Consider the following 15,408-nt stretch of genomic DNA (forward strand, 5'->3'; position numbering starts at 1 on the left):
CCTAAAAATGTGGTCATTGATTCAGCCACAAAAGCAATCACGAAAACTGTTTTGCCTTCAAATGTGTCGACACATTCTCATGGTAAAGCACTTAAGTGATTTTTATTTTTGTGAAAGAAAATTACTTGTTGTATGTCATGTTAGCTTCGTGAAAACCTTTATATTTAAAGCTTAGATTTTTTTTTCTTTTGTTTTAAATGTTTGCTTGTGTTGGTTTTGCTTGTTGCTACAATATGTGTGGAAATATATATATAGATTTTTTTTTTTTTGCAATGAAAATTATAACCTCTTTAAACTTCTTTGAATTGATTTGAGATAGGGTTATGGAAAGTTTTGGTCTAAAGAGCATGAAATCAATATTAGCCTTTGGGACGCTCATGCTTAGAATGTTGTTGGCCTTTAGAACTTGTAGAGCCAATCAAATTTGCCCCACCTGTCAAATCTGTGTGTTATATCTAACCACAATCACTTCCTCATATCAGTTTGGCGATGAATCTAATACATCAAACCAAGATACTTCACCATAGGACATTGACGATGGATATGGAAAATTTTGGATGTGAGTTTCTATAGCCTGTCAGCTATCGGCCTATAAACTGCCTTCGGCTTTACGCCTTCGATGATTACATCATATTTTTACAAATTTATTTAGTAAATTTTAGGTAATTAATTTAATGAACACAAATCCACATTCTGTTGATAATAATGTTAATGCCAGTTAAATTAAAATTCAATCAACGATTAAATTCAGGTATTTTTGTTTAATTAATTTTATTTTATCTCAAGTCATCAAATTTTGGAAAAGAAAAATGACTAAAAGTTAAGAAATTTTATCAAATAATTAAATTAGTAAATAATCCGTCCAAATTTTAAAAAAATCACTTATCAAATAAATTATTTAACTTTAATTTGAATTAATTTTAAGAAATAACGAATTAAATTAAAATTTGCCTACATTTGAAGAATTTATGTATCAATTTGAATTAACTTAGAAATGATATATCATTTGCAAGAGCATAGCTAAAGGGCAAGCAGTGAACTCCCGGTGAAGTTTTAGTTTTTTAGTAATAAAGTATTTAATTTGAGCTATTTTTAAATATATATTTTTATCTTTTCCCCATGCTTTTTATTTGGACCCCAAAATCAAATTCTTGGCTTTGTCCTTGATCATTTGTTTAATATACTACATCAAACATTGAAATATATGACTAAAAATTTAAAAAAAATAATAAGACATTTAGATTACATCACATTATATTTTACAAACAAAAATTGAGCTAATTTTGATTAAAAATTAAGGAATTTATTAACTTGATTTTATAAAGTGCGAGATGCTATATCAAACTACAATTAGATTCTTAGCTGCTAGAACAACCAATGTTGATACGACCAGACCAAACAAACATCTTGATAAGAATGTGGCTTACATTGATAAACAATTATATCATCTGGAAAGTTATATTAATCTCCTTAATAAGAAGAAGGGACGAGTATTACACTATAAAGCTAACCTTTTTTTCTCGAGACACTTGACTTAGCCCTTGGTTTTTAATCAAAAAAAAAAAAGGGAGAAACGAAGTAGGAGGAGTGATAGGGCTAAGGGAGTGCTGATGATGGATTTTTGCTGGTTATTTTGGTTTTATGGTTTATTGGTGAGCTCTTATTAGGTCTATACTTAAGATTGGATGTTGATGCAGAGATACTTGAAATTTTGCTATGATTTAGGCACTATGTTTTTCTTTCATTAATGCTATGCTTCTCTTTGCATTAACTATTGGTTTCATAGTTTATTTTCATAGCTACTTATATAGATTAAGGGGGAGCACAGATATGAAGATTGTTTTTTCCTTACTTAAGATTATTACTATGTTTTTGATAATAAAAAAATGTCAAATGGCAGAAGGTTAGTGCCAATTTGCACGTCTCGAATGAACTATTTGTTGCTGCTCATTTTACAAATGGACAATTGTGTAACTTGCTATATATATTCGCATTCTTTTGACGGAAAAATCATAGCTTTAATTCTTATATCTTGTTGAGAATTTTAAGTAGCAATTATATAGATTGGTTCACATTAAATTTTAGTCAAGCAATGACATTATATAAAGACTTTATGTTTGATTATGTTTCCTTAAACAAAGAGATCCAGTTTCTACAAAGGTCTTATTTCTAAAGATTTCTAGTTATTGAACCCCATGTGTTAGCCTAATGTCTAGGGTGTTCATCGACTCAGGCGTGACCTGGGTTTGAATCGCACTTGTCGCGTTGCTGTTAGAGCTTTACCCCCCTCTTGTAATTCACCAAAAAAAAAAGAAAAAAAAACATGGTTATTTGGTTCTTCTATTCAAGCACAATTTAGGGAAGCACATGTTAGCAGTGATTGGAGTTTTGCAAGCATATAATAGCTATTTAAAGAAGACTTGCTTATTTGATTATGTACGATTGAGGGAGAGTGCTTATTCGTTCATTGTTAATTAGGAACTTGTTTTTAATACAAATATTTTGTATATCAATTGTTTTCATGTTCAGTTTGTAGCTAAGCTTTCAAGAGAGAAATTTTAGTAAAAGAATGATCTTAGTGATGTATAAGAATGAGATTACAACTTGATAAATGAGTGAACTTAAAACACATTTTGTATTGAAGATTGATAATGAATTATCTTTGAGTAAAGCTCCACAAACGTAGAACAATTATTCCAATTATGTAGCTAATTTTTGTGTCCATCTCTAATTTTTTTAGCCAAACGTTTATTAAACCCAAAAAAATATGGTAATGAGATGAAAGAAACAAGAGATGTTTCTTTGATATGCACCAACACAATTTTGTTGGACTGAAAGTGGATTGATAATGCTTTGGGACCCTTGTCTTGCATATATTTGTTATGGTTCCATAATATTAATACTTTTATCCCCAGGTTGGCCAAGACTTGATTAGGCTGTAGGTAACTAAATTAATGCCAACCCAAACACAAAAACTTAGGTTTCTTGTTTTTGGCCAACACACAAACTTCGAAGTTCAATGCTAGCTCACAAATTCATAAGCTATGTTAGACTATAAATGTCCATCAATTTAAAAATGGAGAAGATGGTTTTTTGTCTCAATCTAATAGGCAAGAGCATAAGAAGAAGAGCTGAGAAACTAACAGATACTTTTTGCTCTTATCATTAGCATTGACTAAGCTGCTCGGTTTTTGGCTTTGGAAAGTTCGTCAAAGTTAACTCTTTTTCATGTGTTTCTTCTTGGGTTTCTACTCAAAGTCAAGACTCTCTATCCAACAGACTAGTCAGTGTTTGTTAATCTCGACGTTAAGATTCGATTCTGGTTCTTTTAAAGAAACTTCATTTTGGTTTGAGGATATTGACTCTTCACCATTTACATGGAGGGAGGGTTCTCTCTGCTATGTATTTTTTTCTTGGATTTAAATTCTATATTTTTAGTTTTTCATTTTTTGAAATGTGAATTTTAATTTTGAGGTTAATTTTTTTAATTCTCAGACTTTATTTTTAGAAACATGCAATGACCTGACATGGGAAAAGATTGTAGGAAATAGTGACGCTACATCATCTGTATCCCTTTCCAATAGTTTTATGGTAAATCAGTACTCTTATCCTGAAAAAAATCAAATCCAAATTAAAATATTAAAATTCAGGATAAAATCCTGAAATTCAGAATAAGAATACTGATGTGGCATAAAACTATTGGAAAGGGATACAGATCACATGGCGTCACTGTTTCATACAATCCTTTCTCGACGTGACATATAGATTTGAACATATTTCTTTCTTTTTTTCCTTTTTACCGTAAAAAATGTCAAAATATATCTCATATCATTAAATATTTTAAAGAATAAATCATATTATATTATTTGAAAAACCAATGAAAAAGTTGAAAAAACACAGTTTAAATTTTTTAAAAAACTAAAAATAATTAAATTATAATAGATAAATAAAATCAACTATACAAACTTTTGACCCAGATCATAATTTTCCCTTTAATTAGATATTAATTTAATCTTTTGATGCTGACGAGAAGCTTAGGTTTTTTTAGAGATGTTGGTTGACCTTCCAATGAATTTACACTAATCTAGAGAAGAGAGCAGAAGGCTTTACAAAAATTTAATTTCTATTAATATAATCCTAAATCCCGAAGACATGGGGAATCTTCTAATCCTCATTTTTCAAAAATTCAAAAAAAAAAAAAAGCTAAAATTTTGCTGCAATAAATCTAAAATTATGTCTTTGAAGTTCGTGGAATTTTTGTTCATTTTAGATTAAACAACAAGCATGTCTGTCAGCTTCCATCGATAACTGCTACATGTTTTTGTTTAACAATGAGGTTGTTGTTTTTAATTAGATGTTGAATATGAAAACTGATTTGTTTTTTTTTTCCACTTACGATTGTCTGATTCTGACAAAATGAAAATTCGAAGTTGATTGATCTTTTTTTTCTTTTGAAACATAAACATGTTGTGATTAATTATAAAACAATAAAAGTCCAACTTTGTTGCATAAATTAATACATATGATATCATTATATTATAGTTTAATGATTATAATGGTGTAGATTTATGATTAAAATGCCAGTTCCTAGTTAAACTGATGATCAATTATGGACCCTTTACAACACAAAGGGGAATGAAATAGAGATGATGTTTTGAAGAAAATTATATAGCATTTTACTAAATAGGTTGGGCTTGTGGTAATAATATTTTCTTAACCCTACTACAAAAATGTGTCTGCACTGATGTTTCAATAATCAATTGTTTGGAGCTCCTTTCTAATTTTGCTCTATTTATGGCTCCATAACCCAAGAAAAGTGGTATACCCACATGGCTCTAACGTTTGTTATAATTAGAAACTTAAAATAATATCTTATATAAAACTTAACAAATTATTAATTAGTATCTGTCATGTAAAATCATTAAAAACAAAATTAGATACGAAAGCATATCTGAATTCATCGACTTCTTGAAATCTACGGATCTTGCGGTTTTAATCTTCTAAAATTAACACATAAATAATCTAGAGAATGTGTTTTCTCTTTTCTAAAGATGAGATATTAGAAAAGTTATCTTATGTATAATTTGGGACTAGAGTATCTACACATATTTTACTCATATTTTGTTTAATAATTAAAGCTTAATAAACTTTAACTAAATTAGATCACTTTTAATTCGAACTAAATAATAACGATATAATTATATATGTGATGTTGATAATTGAATGGAATTCTTAAACCAAAGAAACTTTTTGGCATTAAATCCAACTGGTGTTGATAGCTGTTTAATGAAAACGAATAGAATGGAGATAAAGGGAATGGGCAGGAAAGCAGTCATATTCAAACAAAAAAACAGGCAACTGTAATTATTAATTGACCTTCAACTTTCAGCCCTTTTGAGGCTTTTCCGGTTTCCTTTTTTCTCTGTAAGTGCGACCTTCCTTTTCTTTTATATATTTTAAAAGGGACGACAGTAGTACGTGCACCCACCCACCATGCAAATTCATTTAATATCATTTTCACGATGCACCATACGTGTGACGCACACATGATTGCAATATTAAGTGTTTTTCTTTTATTCTAAAATTTTAGTTACTTCACTCAACCTATATATGATTTCCATGCCTCCTTACTTATGCTACTCTACTACCTGTACCATTTCTCTTTCATGAAGCCTTTTTAAATTAGTTATTTTTCATGCATAACACATTGCGATTAAGCAACAACAATATGTAATCTAATTGATACATGAATGTATGACCATAACATTTGGAGGGATTAATTTAATAGTATTAAAGTAAAAGGAATCAAGTAGGGTCGTTTTGCATCCCTAGTCTCATAGAAAGATGAGAATATTATATGAACAAAATGAATATATATATATATATAAGTCGATGGCCTCCTTGTTTCTTGTCACTTTGCTCCTTTTTGAATGCCTGAGTTCAACTTTTTGAAATAGCATCGTCCTGATCGATCAATCAAAAAGGCCACAAAGTCCCAAACAAAAACTGATTTACTTCTTTTAATGCAAATTGCGAAAAAAGCCCACCATTCCAAAAGTTATCTTCAAAGGTGGTATAGCTTTCTAAGACAAGAGACTAGTCAACAACAACAACAACAAAAATTATGGTCACCCTTTGCGCTTTCATGCATATTTGTATACAGCTCACCTCACATATATAGCTCTTCTACCTATGCATCTTCTTAACCTTGCTCTCTCTACTAATTAATGTTTCTGCATGTTAAAAGAGGACAATTATTCTTTTTATTCATTTCAACTTATAACAAGGTTCGTTTTTGTTCATGACTAGTCTCATTCTATCATATTGTCTCTTGTATACCTTATATGACCAGATATTTTATACTTTATTCCCTTGCAATTAATGCGGATTTTGGATGTTTCTTCCTTCTTATATCTATATAATTTGTATCGGGTTTAAGAATTTGTCAATATCTGATGGTTGTATTTTGGTGCATTTAATGCTGTCTCAGTGAATTTTCTATTCTAGCTTTAAACCAACTTGGGGGTATCACCAATTCACCATGCTTCAAGTAAAATGGCGGGGTAAGGGTTCGTATCTCAACCAGTTTGAGTTCATGGAAGCAACTCACAAACGTTCCAACAGGTATATGTCTGAATCTCCAATATATCTTCTTTATTTCATTTGTCTTCTTCTCTTTTATTACTCTTAAAAACCTTCATAACTTTTGGATAAAATGTTGCATTGCATGCCTATGTTTCCACCTTCACCCTCACAGAGACTTCTTAAAAGCTTGCTTGAGATGAAATAAATAATTGCAAAACATCAGCTAACCGATCTGTTGTATTGTCAGTGACCCGCTTCAGAAGAAAGTCAAGAAGAACAAGTTAAACACAATCTTTGAAGCTTCTAATCCCCATGTAAGAATTCCATACCCTTGCGCTCCTCTTGTTTCTAGTATACATCTCGTAGTTGTTTGATTATATATGGTTTTGTTACACAGAAGGAAGTGGGACAAATGAAGGGCCATGTTGAAGCTAAGAAGATTGAAACTTCAAATACTGAGGTTCACAACTCGTTGAAACAAGAGGTACCAATTCAAAAGCTTTTGCAGGTTTGGGACGTACACACAAATCTCAGTTACAATATTTTTCCATCTTTCATATTTCTGCAGATTCTACGACTTGAAGAACGATTGCAGGACCAGTTTGTGGTTCGGAGTACATTGGAGAAGGCATTAAGCCATAAGCCTTTTACCTATGATGCAACAGTAGAAAATTTAATCCCCAAAGTAAATTGCATTAGTTCCCTTAATTATTTTCATTTATAAGTAACTTCTTTTTTTCCTTTATTTAGTTAGATTCAATTAGTACTTCATTCACGATATGATAATATACCAGGCTGCCAAGGAACTTATCAAGGATATTGCAGTTTTAGAACTGGAAGTTGCCTACTTGGAGAAATATCTTCTCTCATTGTACCGTCAAAAATTTGATAAAACATTCTTGTCCATAGATGAAAATTTGAAACCAACCTCAATGGCACATAAAGAAATGTTTCAAGAGGTTCAGACACATGACTTCATGTCTGGTGATCTGGTCTCCACTCGAAATTCAATCGGAAATCCTCCAAAGGAATGCGACGATGTTTGGGGTGCTGAGAAACTGTTAGATTCAAGCATTTATCGGAGTCATTCTTCGCTCTCCCAACGATCGGCATATTCAGTTAATTCTCCACAACGAGCTGTGGCTAGAGCTGAAGAACTATACCATTCTCTGCCTTTGTCCATGTTGGAGGTAAATCGAATCAATGTGAATTCCATTTTAAATGGCTTTTGACAGCAATGCTTATGATGTTTTGATTTCCAGCAAGCTCAGATGGATACTTCAAATGGATTCAGCTTGGCAGAGCATTTAGGAACCAGTATTAACGATCATGTGACTGAAACATCAAACTGGCTCTCTGAGGAGATGGTTAAGAGCATTTCAGCCATATATTGTGAACTTGCAGACCCACCTTTGATAAACCTTGATTACTTGCCTTCTCCTATTTCACATTCATCCCCTGTTGATGTTGTTACTTCACAAGGTCAAGGTGATACTAATATGTGGAGCCCAAAGTGTGGGAAATTTTCATCCTTCAACTCGCATTTTGACAACCCTTTCAGCATTGGGGAACCTAAGGATTTCAGTGGACCTTACTGCACAATGGTGAAGGTCCAATGGATCCATAGAGATAGTAAGAAGTTACAGGATATTGAACATAAGCTCCAATATTATAGGTGAAATTCTTTATCTATCCCATAGACAATTTTTTATTTCTCATGTCAGTTTTAACGTAAGAATCTAAATCTAATGTTTTATAGGTCACTTGTCTACCAGCTAGAAGATGTTGATGTTAGAAGGATGAAACATGAAGAGAAGCTAGCTTTCTGGATTAATGTGCACAATTCTCTGGTGATGCATGTAATGTTTCATCTTCTTTACATTCAATCCTTTTTTTTTTTTCATATCTTTTCCCAATAAGTTCCTTGGGCAAATGCGACACATTTCGTTCTTACAGGCGTTTCTGATTTACGGCATTCCAAAAAACAATCTGAAGAGATTGTCCTTATTACTCAAGGTGAGCAAAGCTCTTTCTGGTTAATTTAACCAATGATCATGGGATGGATGTTTGCTATTGCATTCACAAGCCTATGTATGATCCAGGCTGCCTATGATGTTGGGGGGCAGACCATAAACATAGACACAATACAGAGTTCTATTCTAGGATGCCGATTGCCTCGTCCTGGACAGGTACTATTCATTCCCTGAAAATTTTATCCACTTATGGTACTATTCGTTTGTGTTGACACTGATGAAACTGACATCTAACATCTGCTTGCAGTGGCTTCGGTTTTTGTTTCCTTCAAAGACCAAATTTAAGGTCAGAGATCCTCGAAGAGCTTACGCAATCGAATCACCGGAACCTCTTCTGTATTTTGCACTTTCTTCAGGAAGTTATTCGGACCCTGCGGTACACTGTTTGCCCTGAATTAGTTCTTATTATATGGCTGCAGGGTATTTAAAATGTTAGTTCTCAATTTATATCATTTACTTATGATGACACTCTAGGTACGTATATATACACCCAAGGGAGTGTTCCAGGAACTGGAAGTTGCAAAAATGGAGTACATCCAGGCAAATTGGAGTGTGAACAAAGAAGAGAAAATTCTACTACCAAAACTTATGGAGTATTTTGCAAAAGATTCAAATGTTGGCTCAGCTGGTATGTTGCAGATGGTAGAGCAATTCATGCCTGATTCAGTGAGGAAGAATCTTCAGCCGAGTTGCAAGAGGAAAACTGGGAAAAGCATTGAGTGGATCTCCCACAACTTTGCATTTCGATATCTATTTTCAAAAGAATTACTTCACTGATTTTATATCTGAGAAAAGCATTGAGTGTAGAAGGTGGGATTTTGGAATGACAGATGAATCATAACAGCAACTTTCTCAAACCCCCCTTGGCTCCAATCTTCAGTTTGGTTTATGCAATAGAGAATGAGGATCAAGTGAGCTGAAGAAACAATCTCCATTCACAAGGTTGTGATTTGGCTGTCATTCCTAATTGTGTTTAAAGTTCTTGTATGCACCTAAATGCTAGAGAATTGATTGTGTATAATATTATATTGCAACTGAAAACATCTTCATAGTTTTTATGATTAGGTACAAGTGTTTTCATCTTCTTTTTTTAAAATAGAACAAGAGAAGGGGATGGAGATGATAGGATTCAAACTTAAACTTTAAAAATGTTATCTATTAATCGTATAGATAAATTGGAACTGAACATGGGTTCATAAAGTGTTCTTAACTTTGAATGTTCAGGCTTGTGGACAAGATTCAAATATTTTTCCAGCTAAAGAAAAGGAAATGTGAAACAACAGCTTACGGTCTGAGTTCATTGAAAAACTTCATAATAGTATCAATGACTCTTTATTCATTTCCATGAATGAAAACAAGAATAGGCCAGATTATGTAAAGCCTAATATAAAAATACACCATTTTATTCGAGAAGAGAAGGAAAAATGAAAAAACGAGTAGGTTTATCATCCACCTCGCAGGTGGCAGCATAGGAACCATAGGTGCCAAAAGCAGAGAGCCCACATAATCTTGTTTTGCAAAGTAGAGGTTAGAGTTGTTTGCTCTTCCAAATTGCTTTTGGGGCTTTGGGTTTATTAGCCCAATTTCTTGGCCTTATGCTGCACCCCCACAACAGAGAAAAAAAAAAAGAAAAAGAAAAATTAAATGAAAGGACCATGGTCTAAGCATGGAAAAGATGAGATTCTTCTCTCCCTCCATTTTCAGACCCCCTTCGGTCTCTTAACAACCAAAGCCCATTTTCCTCTCAGTTTTTTTTCTTTTTCCTTTTATTTGTGATTTAAATTCAACACATTTTAATACTACTAGCAACAGGAAAACAGGGTGAGAAAAAAAAGGGGGGAGAGTGAGGAAGGGAAAGAAATGGAAGAAGAGGGAGTAGGGTTAGCATTAGCAAGAGCTACAGAGCTGAGATTGAAAATCAGCAACTGCATCACAAAAGCCACCTCCGGAAATCCTGTTTCTCCCTACAAACAAAGCCAAGAAGGAAAACAAACTGATAAAAATGCTAGCTTGAATGGAGACAAACCCCATCAAACTCTCGGTGGAGCTGATGATGAAGAAGAAGCAGAAGAAACTACCGAGAGACTTTTGGATATTCGAGATGCCCTTGAATCACTTGAAGCCCAGCTCCTTGCTTTACAGGTTTGTTAACCTCAAATATCTTAACTTTTCCCTCCCCATTTTGTTAGATATTGGGTTCGTATGTTATAAACCCTAGGCCCTTGAATGACCCTGATTTTATTTCGTTCTTGTAACCCTGTTATAGTCATGTATGCATGTGAATATTTATAAAACTAAAGGAAAAATTGAAAATTACCCGTGGGATCCTACTTTCGACTCCAAATTTTTATGCTATGGAACTTAAGAACAAGTCAAAAATGATTAATGATGATTGTTTGAAATGTTTAGAAATTGTGTAGTCGAAGATACGGGTAGGCTTGTATTGCATTTTTTGGGTCAGAGATTAATCTTGGTTTTATCTCTTCTACCTATTTATAGATTAGTGCCAATTGGTCTGGTCTTTTGCCTACTGACTGCACCTACACTCTTTGTGGGTTTTTTTTTTTTTTTGGTAGAACCAAGGTATCATTCATGTCGGTTCTGTTTTATGGTCTATAGAGACTAATTTATCTTTTCTGGTTTTGTGAGTTTTTCTAGATAGCCTTGTTATAGTAAAACCCTAAAACTAAACTTGCTGACTTGGAAATGTTACTTTCTGTATCTATTGAATTAAATCATTTACACCATGTTCCCAATCATTCTAATTTTCCAAAATTAGCACTTTCCATTTTCACAACATATGGTTACATGATTGAGGTCATTCTTTCACTGTTCTTCTGGCGTAGGAGCAAAGTAACTTATTTCTATATGAATTTACTTGTGGAAGAATTGAACTTCCAACAATTCAAAGCCCTAGTTGTTAGTCTTTTCCTTTCTTTGACTTACATATTGGATCTATGCTTTGCGTGCATAAAAAGGCTATGCGTAGAAATAGATAGATGTTTGTGTTGATAACATTTTTTTTAAAAAAATAACACCATTATTTATCATTATCATTTGAATGGTTTAGAATCTGCAACATCAGCAAAGTTATGAGAAGGAAGTTGCCCTTGCTGAGATTGATTATAGCCGGAGAGTGGTCTTGGAGAAGCTCAAAGAATATCAAGGGAAGGACATGGAAGTGATTCTCGAGGCTTCTGCTTTTGTTAGCAAAACAGTGGAAAACAACAGTGATCTCCTCCTTCCCCCATATCCAAGTCGCCTCCCACGATCCTTGGTTTTGGATAATGGCTCATTGTCACACTTACAGTCAACATACAAGTCTTCCCAAAATGGGGTTTCCATCAGTGACCCAACAAATGAAGCAAAGAACCCAAAACAACATCAAGATGAATCCAAAAGCTTGAGGAAAGCATTTGGCTACTTCATAGGTTCAGCTGTGAAGACCGTGCTTCCACTTGTTGGTGTAATATACATATTAAGCCTGTCCAATTTTGTGCCGAATCTCGGGAAAGGCAACCATGTCAAGGTTTTTGGCACAAGTCAGCAACGTGCGACTGAAGAGAAGAATTCCAGTGATCCATGTCCACCTGGGAAAATTCTGGTAATGGAGAATGGGGAAGCTCGATGCTTGGTGAAAGAGAGGATTGAAGTACCATTTGAGTCCATTGTTTCCAAGCCAGATGTAAATTATGGGTGCGGCTGATTTGATTTCACTTCCTAATGTGTTAATAACTCTACTTTTATTGATAAATTAGTTGCGATGAAGTTTTACTTGGGCGGATTTTCATAGTTCTAAATTGAGGTTGATTTATGCGTTTGTGAAATGGGATAACAATGGAAGATATGCATGTACCATCTCCTCCCCACACACACACACAAAACCCCTTCTCAAAGCAAAAAAAACAATGGATGGTATGCAGGAAATTGAAGTATGTTTTTTGCTTCCACCTTTGAGCCGTCCATTTCCATAACATCAAATCCTCGTCTCAACGAGCTGCAAAGTCTATAGTTTCAGGACAAGCACCACTAAAATAAAACGAGCTGAAATTAGGCCATGTTGCACTAGTGTCGAAATGAAGCGAAGAAAAGTAACCAATTCTGCATCATGAAACATTGAAAAGGGCTCAAATTAAGTAGTGGGTCTACTGTACATAATTAAACATTTGCAATGGCTACCCAAATTCTTAAAACCCATCATCTCCTTTCCAGAACCCCAAAAGAACCCCTTATTCCTTTGTATTTCTTCTCCTCTTCCGCCTTCCCCGACACCACTTCTCCGCCGTCCGATCAACCCGACCCAATCTCCACCGTCACCTCCATACTCACCCATAATCGCTCCAAGTCTCGCTGGTCCACCGTCCTCACTCTCTTCCCATCCGGTTTCACCCCTTTCCAGTTCTCCCAAATTACCCTCCAACTCAAAAACAATCCCCACCTTGTCCTCCGCTTCTTCCTCTTCACCCAACACAAGTCCCTCTGTAACCACGACCTCTCCTCCTATTCCACCATAATTCACATCCTCTCTCGTGCTCGACTCAAAACCCGTGCCCGGGAACTCATCCGCCTTGCAATTCGGACCCCAGGTATCGATAATGAACCCACTCATTTCAAACTATTTGAATTGTTAGTTAAAACTTATAATCAGTGTGGTTCTGCCCCGTTTGTTTTCGATTTGTTGGTAAAATCTTGTTTGCAAATGAAACGGCTTGATGGGTCTATTGAGATTGTTAGAATGTTAATGTCTAGAAGGATTAGCCCTCAGGTTTGTACTTGTAATGCTTTGATTTCTGAGGTTTCGAAATGTTGTGGAGCAAGTAAGGGATATGAGGTTTATAAAGAGGTTTTTGGAGTAGGTAATGGTGAGAGTGAAAGTGATGTGAAAAGGATTTCAAAAGTCCGGCCAAATGTTCATACTTATAACGCTTTGATGCTCTGTTTTTATCGTGAAGGATTGTTGGAGAAAGTGAGAGAGGTTTGGTGTGAAATGGAGAGCTTAGGGTGTGTTCCAAATAGTTATAGTTACAGTGTTTTAATGGCAGCTTTTTGTGAGGAAGGGAAGGTGAGAGAAGCAGAGGACTTGTGGGCGGAAATGAAAATTAAGGGATTAGAGCCCGATATTGTGGCTTTTAATACTGTGATTGATGGATTATGTAAAAATGGAGAGATTATAAGAGCTGAAGAGTTGTTTACAGAAATGGAATTGAATGGAATAAAGGCAACTTGTGTTACTTATGAGAATCTTATTAATGGATATTGTAAAGTTGCAGATATCGATTCAGCTATGTTGATATACAGGGATATGTGTAGGAAAGATTTTAGACCACAGAGTTTAACCGTGGAACTGTTGATTAGAGGACTTTGTGATAAAGGTATGGTACTAGAAGCTCTTGAGATAATGAAGGCAATGAGAGAAGTTGGTGTTTTCCCAACGGGGATAAGTTATGAGCTTTTAATAAAAGGTTTGTGTGTGGACGGAAAGATGGAGGAAGCACTAAAGCTTCAAGCAGAGATGGTGGGGAAAGGGTTTAAGCTGAATCTAGAGATATATGATGCTTTTATAGATGGTTATTTAAGACAGGGAAATGAGGAAATGGTAACAATGTTGAGAAAGGAGGTGTTAGAAACTCAGAAAGACCCGGAGGGGAATTAGATGTCTACTGTTTTACTAGTTGGAGCAGACCTGTTTGAATAGTGATGGTAAGTTGTTCTTGCAATTTGTATCGGGTTTTGTGCATTTGTTGCTAGATGGTGGTCGTCTAAGCTGTATCGAGGTTCATTTTGGATAATGCAGGTCAATTGTTGGGAGGATGCTTTAGAAATATTGGTCATGGTGTAAGGGAGGATATCTTTTTCGTTGTGCAAAAAGAATGTAGTCTTCTTTGAAGATGGCTCTCTGATATATTCAGTAATAACAAACATAGCAATGTGGCCATGAAGATGGAGGCAGGTCTGAGGTGCTATCGTAATTGAAGTAATAAGCAGTCCAAGTAAGTATTTCCAGCTTCAGAATAGATACATGGTTGTGATAAGAGTACTTGTATGAAATGCAATACTGATGCCAAGCTTTGTTTATTAGAACAAGAATATAGAAATATATTAAATGATTGATCCAAGAAGGGAACTCTATGGTTGCATTATCGATCTTCTTGGAAAGGCTGACAAGCTTTGACGAGGTAGTGAAGTTCATTCAGGAAATGGAATGTAAACCAGACACCCCGAAATGGAAAACTTTGCTTAGTATATGTCTCACACCGAGAGCTCTAAAAAATAAGCTAAGTGCATTAATCCCACGTTGATTGATTCATGGAATAATGGATTTGGATCCTATTTGATTATAAAAGACATGATGCGGCAAGTTCCTTGAAGGAAGATATGGTCTGTCCAAAGATGAAATGGGTGAAGGAAAGAACATCCAAAGAGTCCGTCCTTTGTGGTTAACACTAATGCATACACCAAATACATAAAAGTGTTCCCTGCCAATTGATAAATGAGTCAAGCTACTTGTGTATTCAGGCTCGACTAAAAGAATGCGACTAGTTTGTTGTTGGCCAAGCTCAACTTTTTGAATACTCGATTAACATGTAAAGCCGAGTTTGAAAAGATTTTATTTTTATTCTACAAGTACAGTTCAAATGCTGCAATGTGCATTTCTTCCACTGCTTTTTTTTTTTATTTTTTTACTACACCCCCTAAAGGGAGTATGCGACCTTGTGGAGTTTAAATATTTCATTGCTAGCATATCAAGCAATTTTTTTCTTTCTAATATTCTATATATAGAGAATAGAAT

At 34.5% G+C, this 15,408-nt stretch overlaps 3 protein-coding genes across 4 annotated transcripts; all 3 read left to right on the forward strand.

Annotated features, from left to right (window-relative positions):
• The first annotated feature begins 6,110 nt into the window (after positions 1–6,110).
• On the forward strand, positions 6,111–9,689 carry LOC108489313 (uncharacterized). Of its 2 annotated transcripts, none has more exons than XM_053025121.1 (12): positions 6,111–6,287; positions 6,508–6,624; positions 6,833–6,899; positions 6,983–7,069; positions 7,154–7,270; positions 7,380–7,775; positions 7,848–8,260; positions 8,345–8,444; positions 8,542–8,601; positions 8,688–8,774; positions 8,866–8,994; positions 9,093–9,689. In XM_053025121.1, the coding sequence occupies exons 1-12, from the start codon at positions 6,238–6,240 to the stop codon at positions 9,393–9,395; spliced, it is 1,926 nt and encodes a 641-aa protein (XP_052881081.1). In that variant the 5' UTR covers positions 6,111–6,237; the 3' UTR covers positions 9,396–9,689. The 2 variants fall into 2 exon arrangements, with proteins under 2 accessions (XP_052881081.1, XP_017649251.1); XM_017793762.2 differs by having other exon boundaries at positions 6,113–6,287; positions 6,491–6,624.
• Positions 9,690–10,190: 501 nt separating this feature from the next.
• LOC108489316 (plastid division protein PDV2) lies at positions 10,191–12,445 on the forward strand. The gene is made up of 2 exons (XM_017793764.2): positions 10,191–10,760; positions 11,689–12,445. Exons 1-2 carry the CDS (start codon positions 10,479–10,481, stop codon positions 12,322–12,324), a joined length of 918 nt encoding a protein of 305 aa, XP_017649253.1. The 5' UTR covers positions 10,191–10,478; the 3' UTR covers positions 12,325–12,445.
• An 87-nt stretch (positions 12,446–12,532) lies between these two features.
• On the forward strand, positions 12,533–15,242 carry LOC108487369 (pentatricopeptide repeat-containing protein At2g15980). Its single transcript, XM_053025123.1, has one exon. It carries the CDS (start codon positions 12,790–12,792, stop codon positions 14,269–14,271), a length of 1,482 nt encoding a protein of 493 aa, XP_052881083.1. The 5' UTR covers positions 12,533–12,789; the 3' UTR covers positions 14,272–15,242.
• The last annotated feature ends 166 nt before the right edge of the window (positions 15,243–15,408 follow it).

Source organism: Gossypium arboreum, chromosome 2, assembly GCF_025698485.1.
Source record: "Gossypium arboreum isolate Shixiya-1 chromosome 2, ASM2569848v2, whole genome shotgun sequence".
Lineage (NCBI taxonomy): Eukaryota > Viridiplantae > Streptophyta > Magnoliopsida > Malvales > Malvaceae > Gossypium > Gossypium arboreum.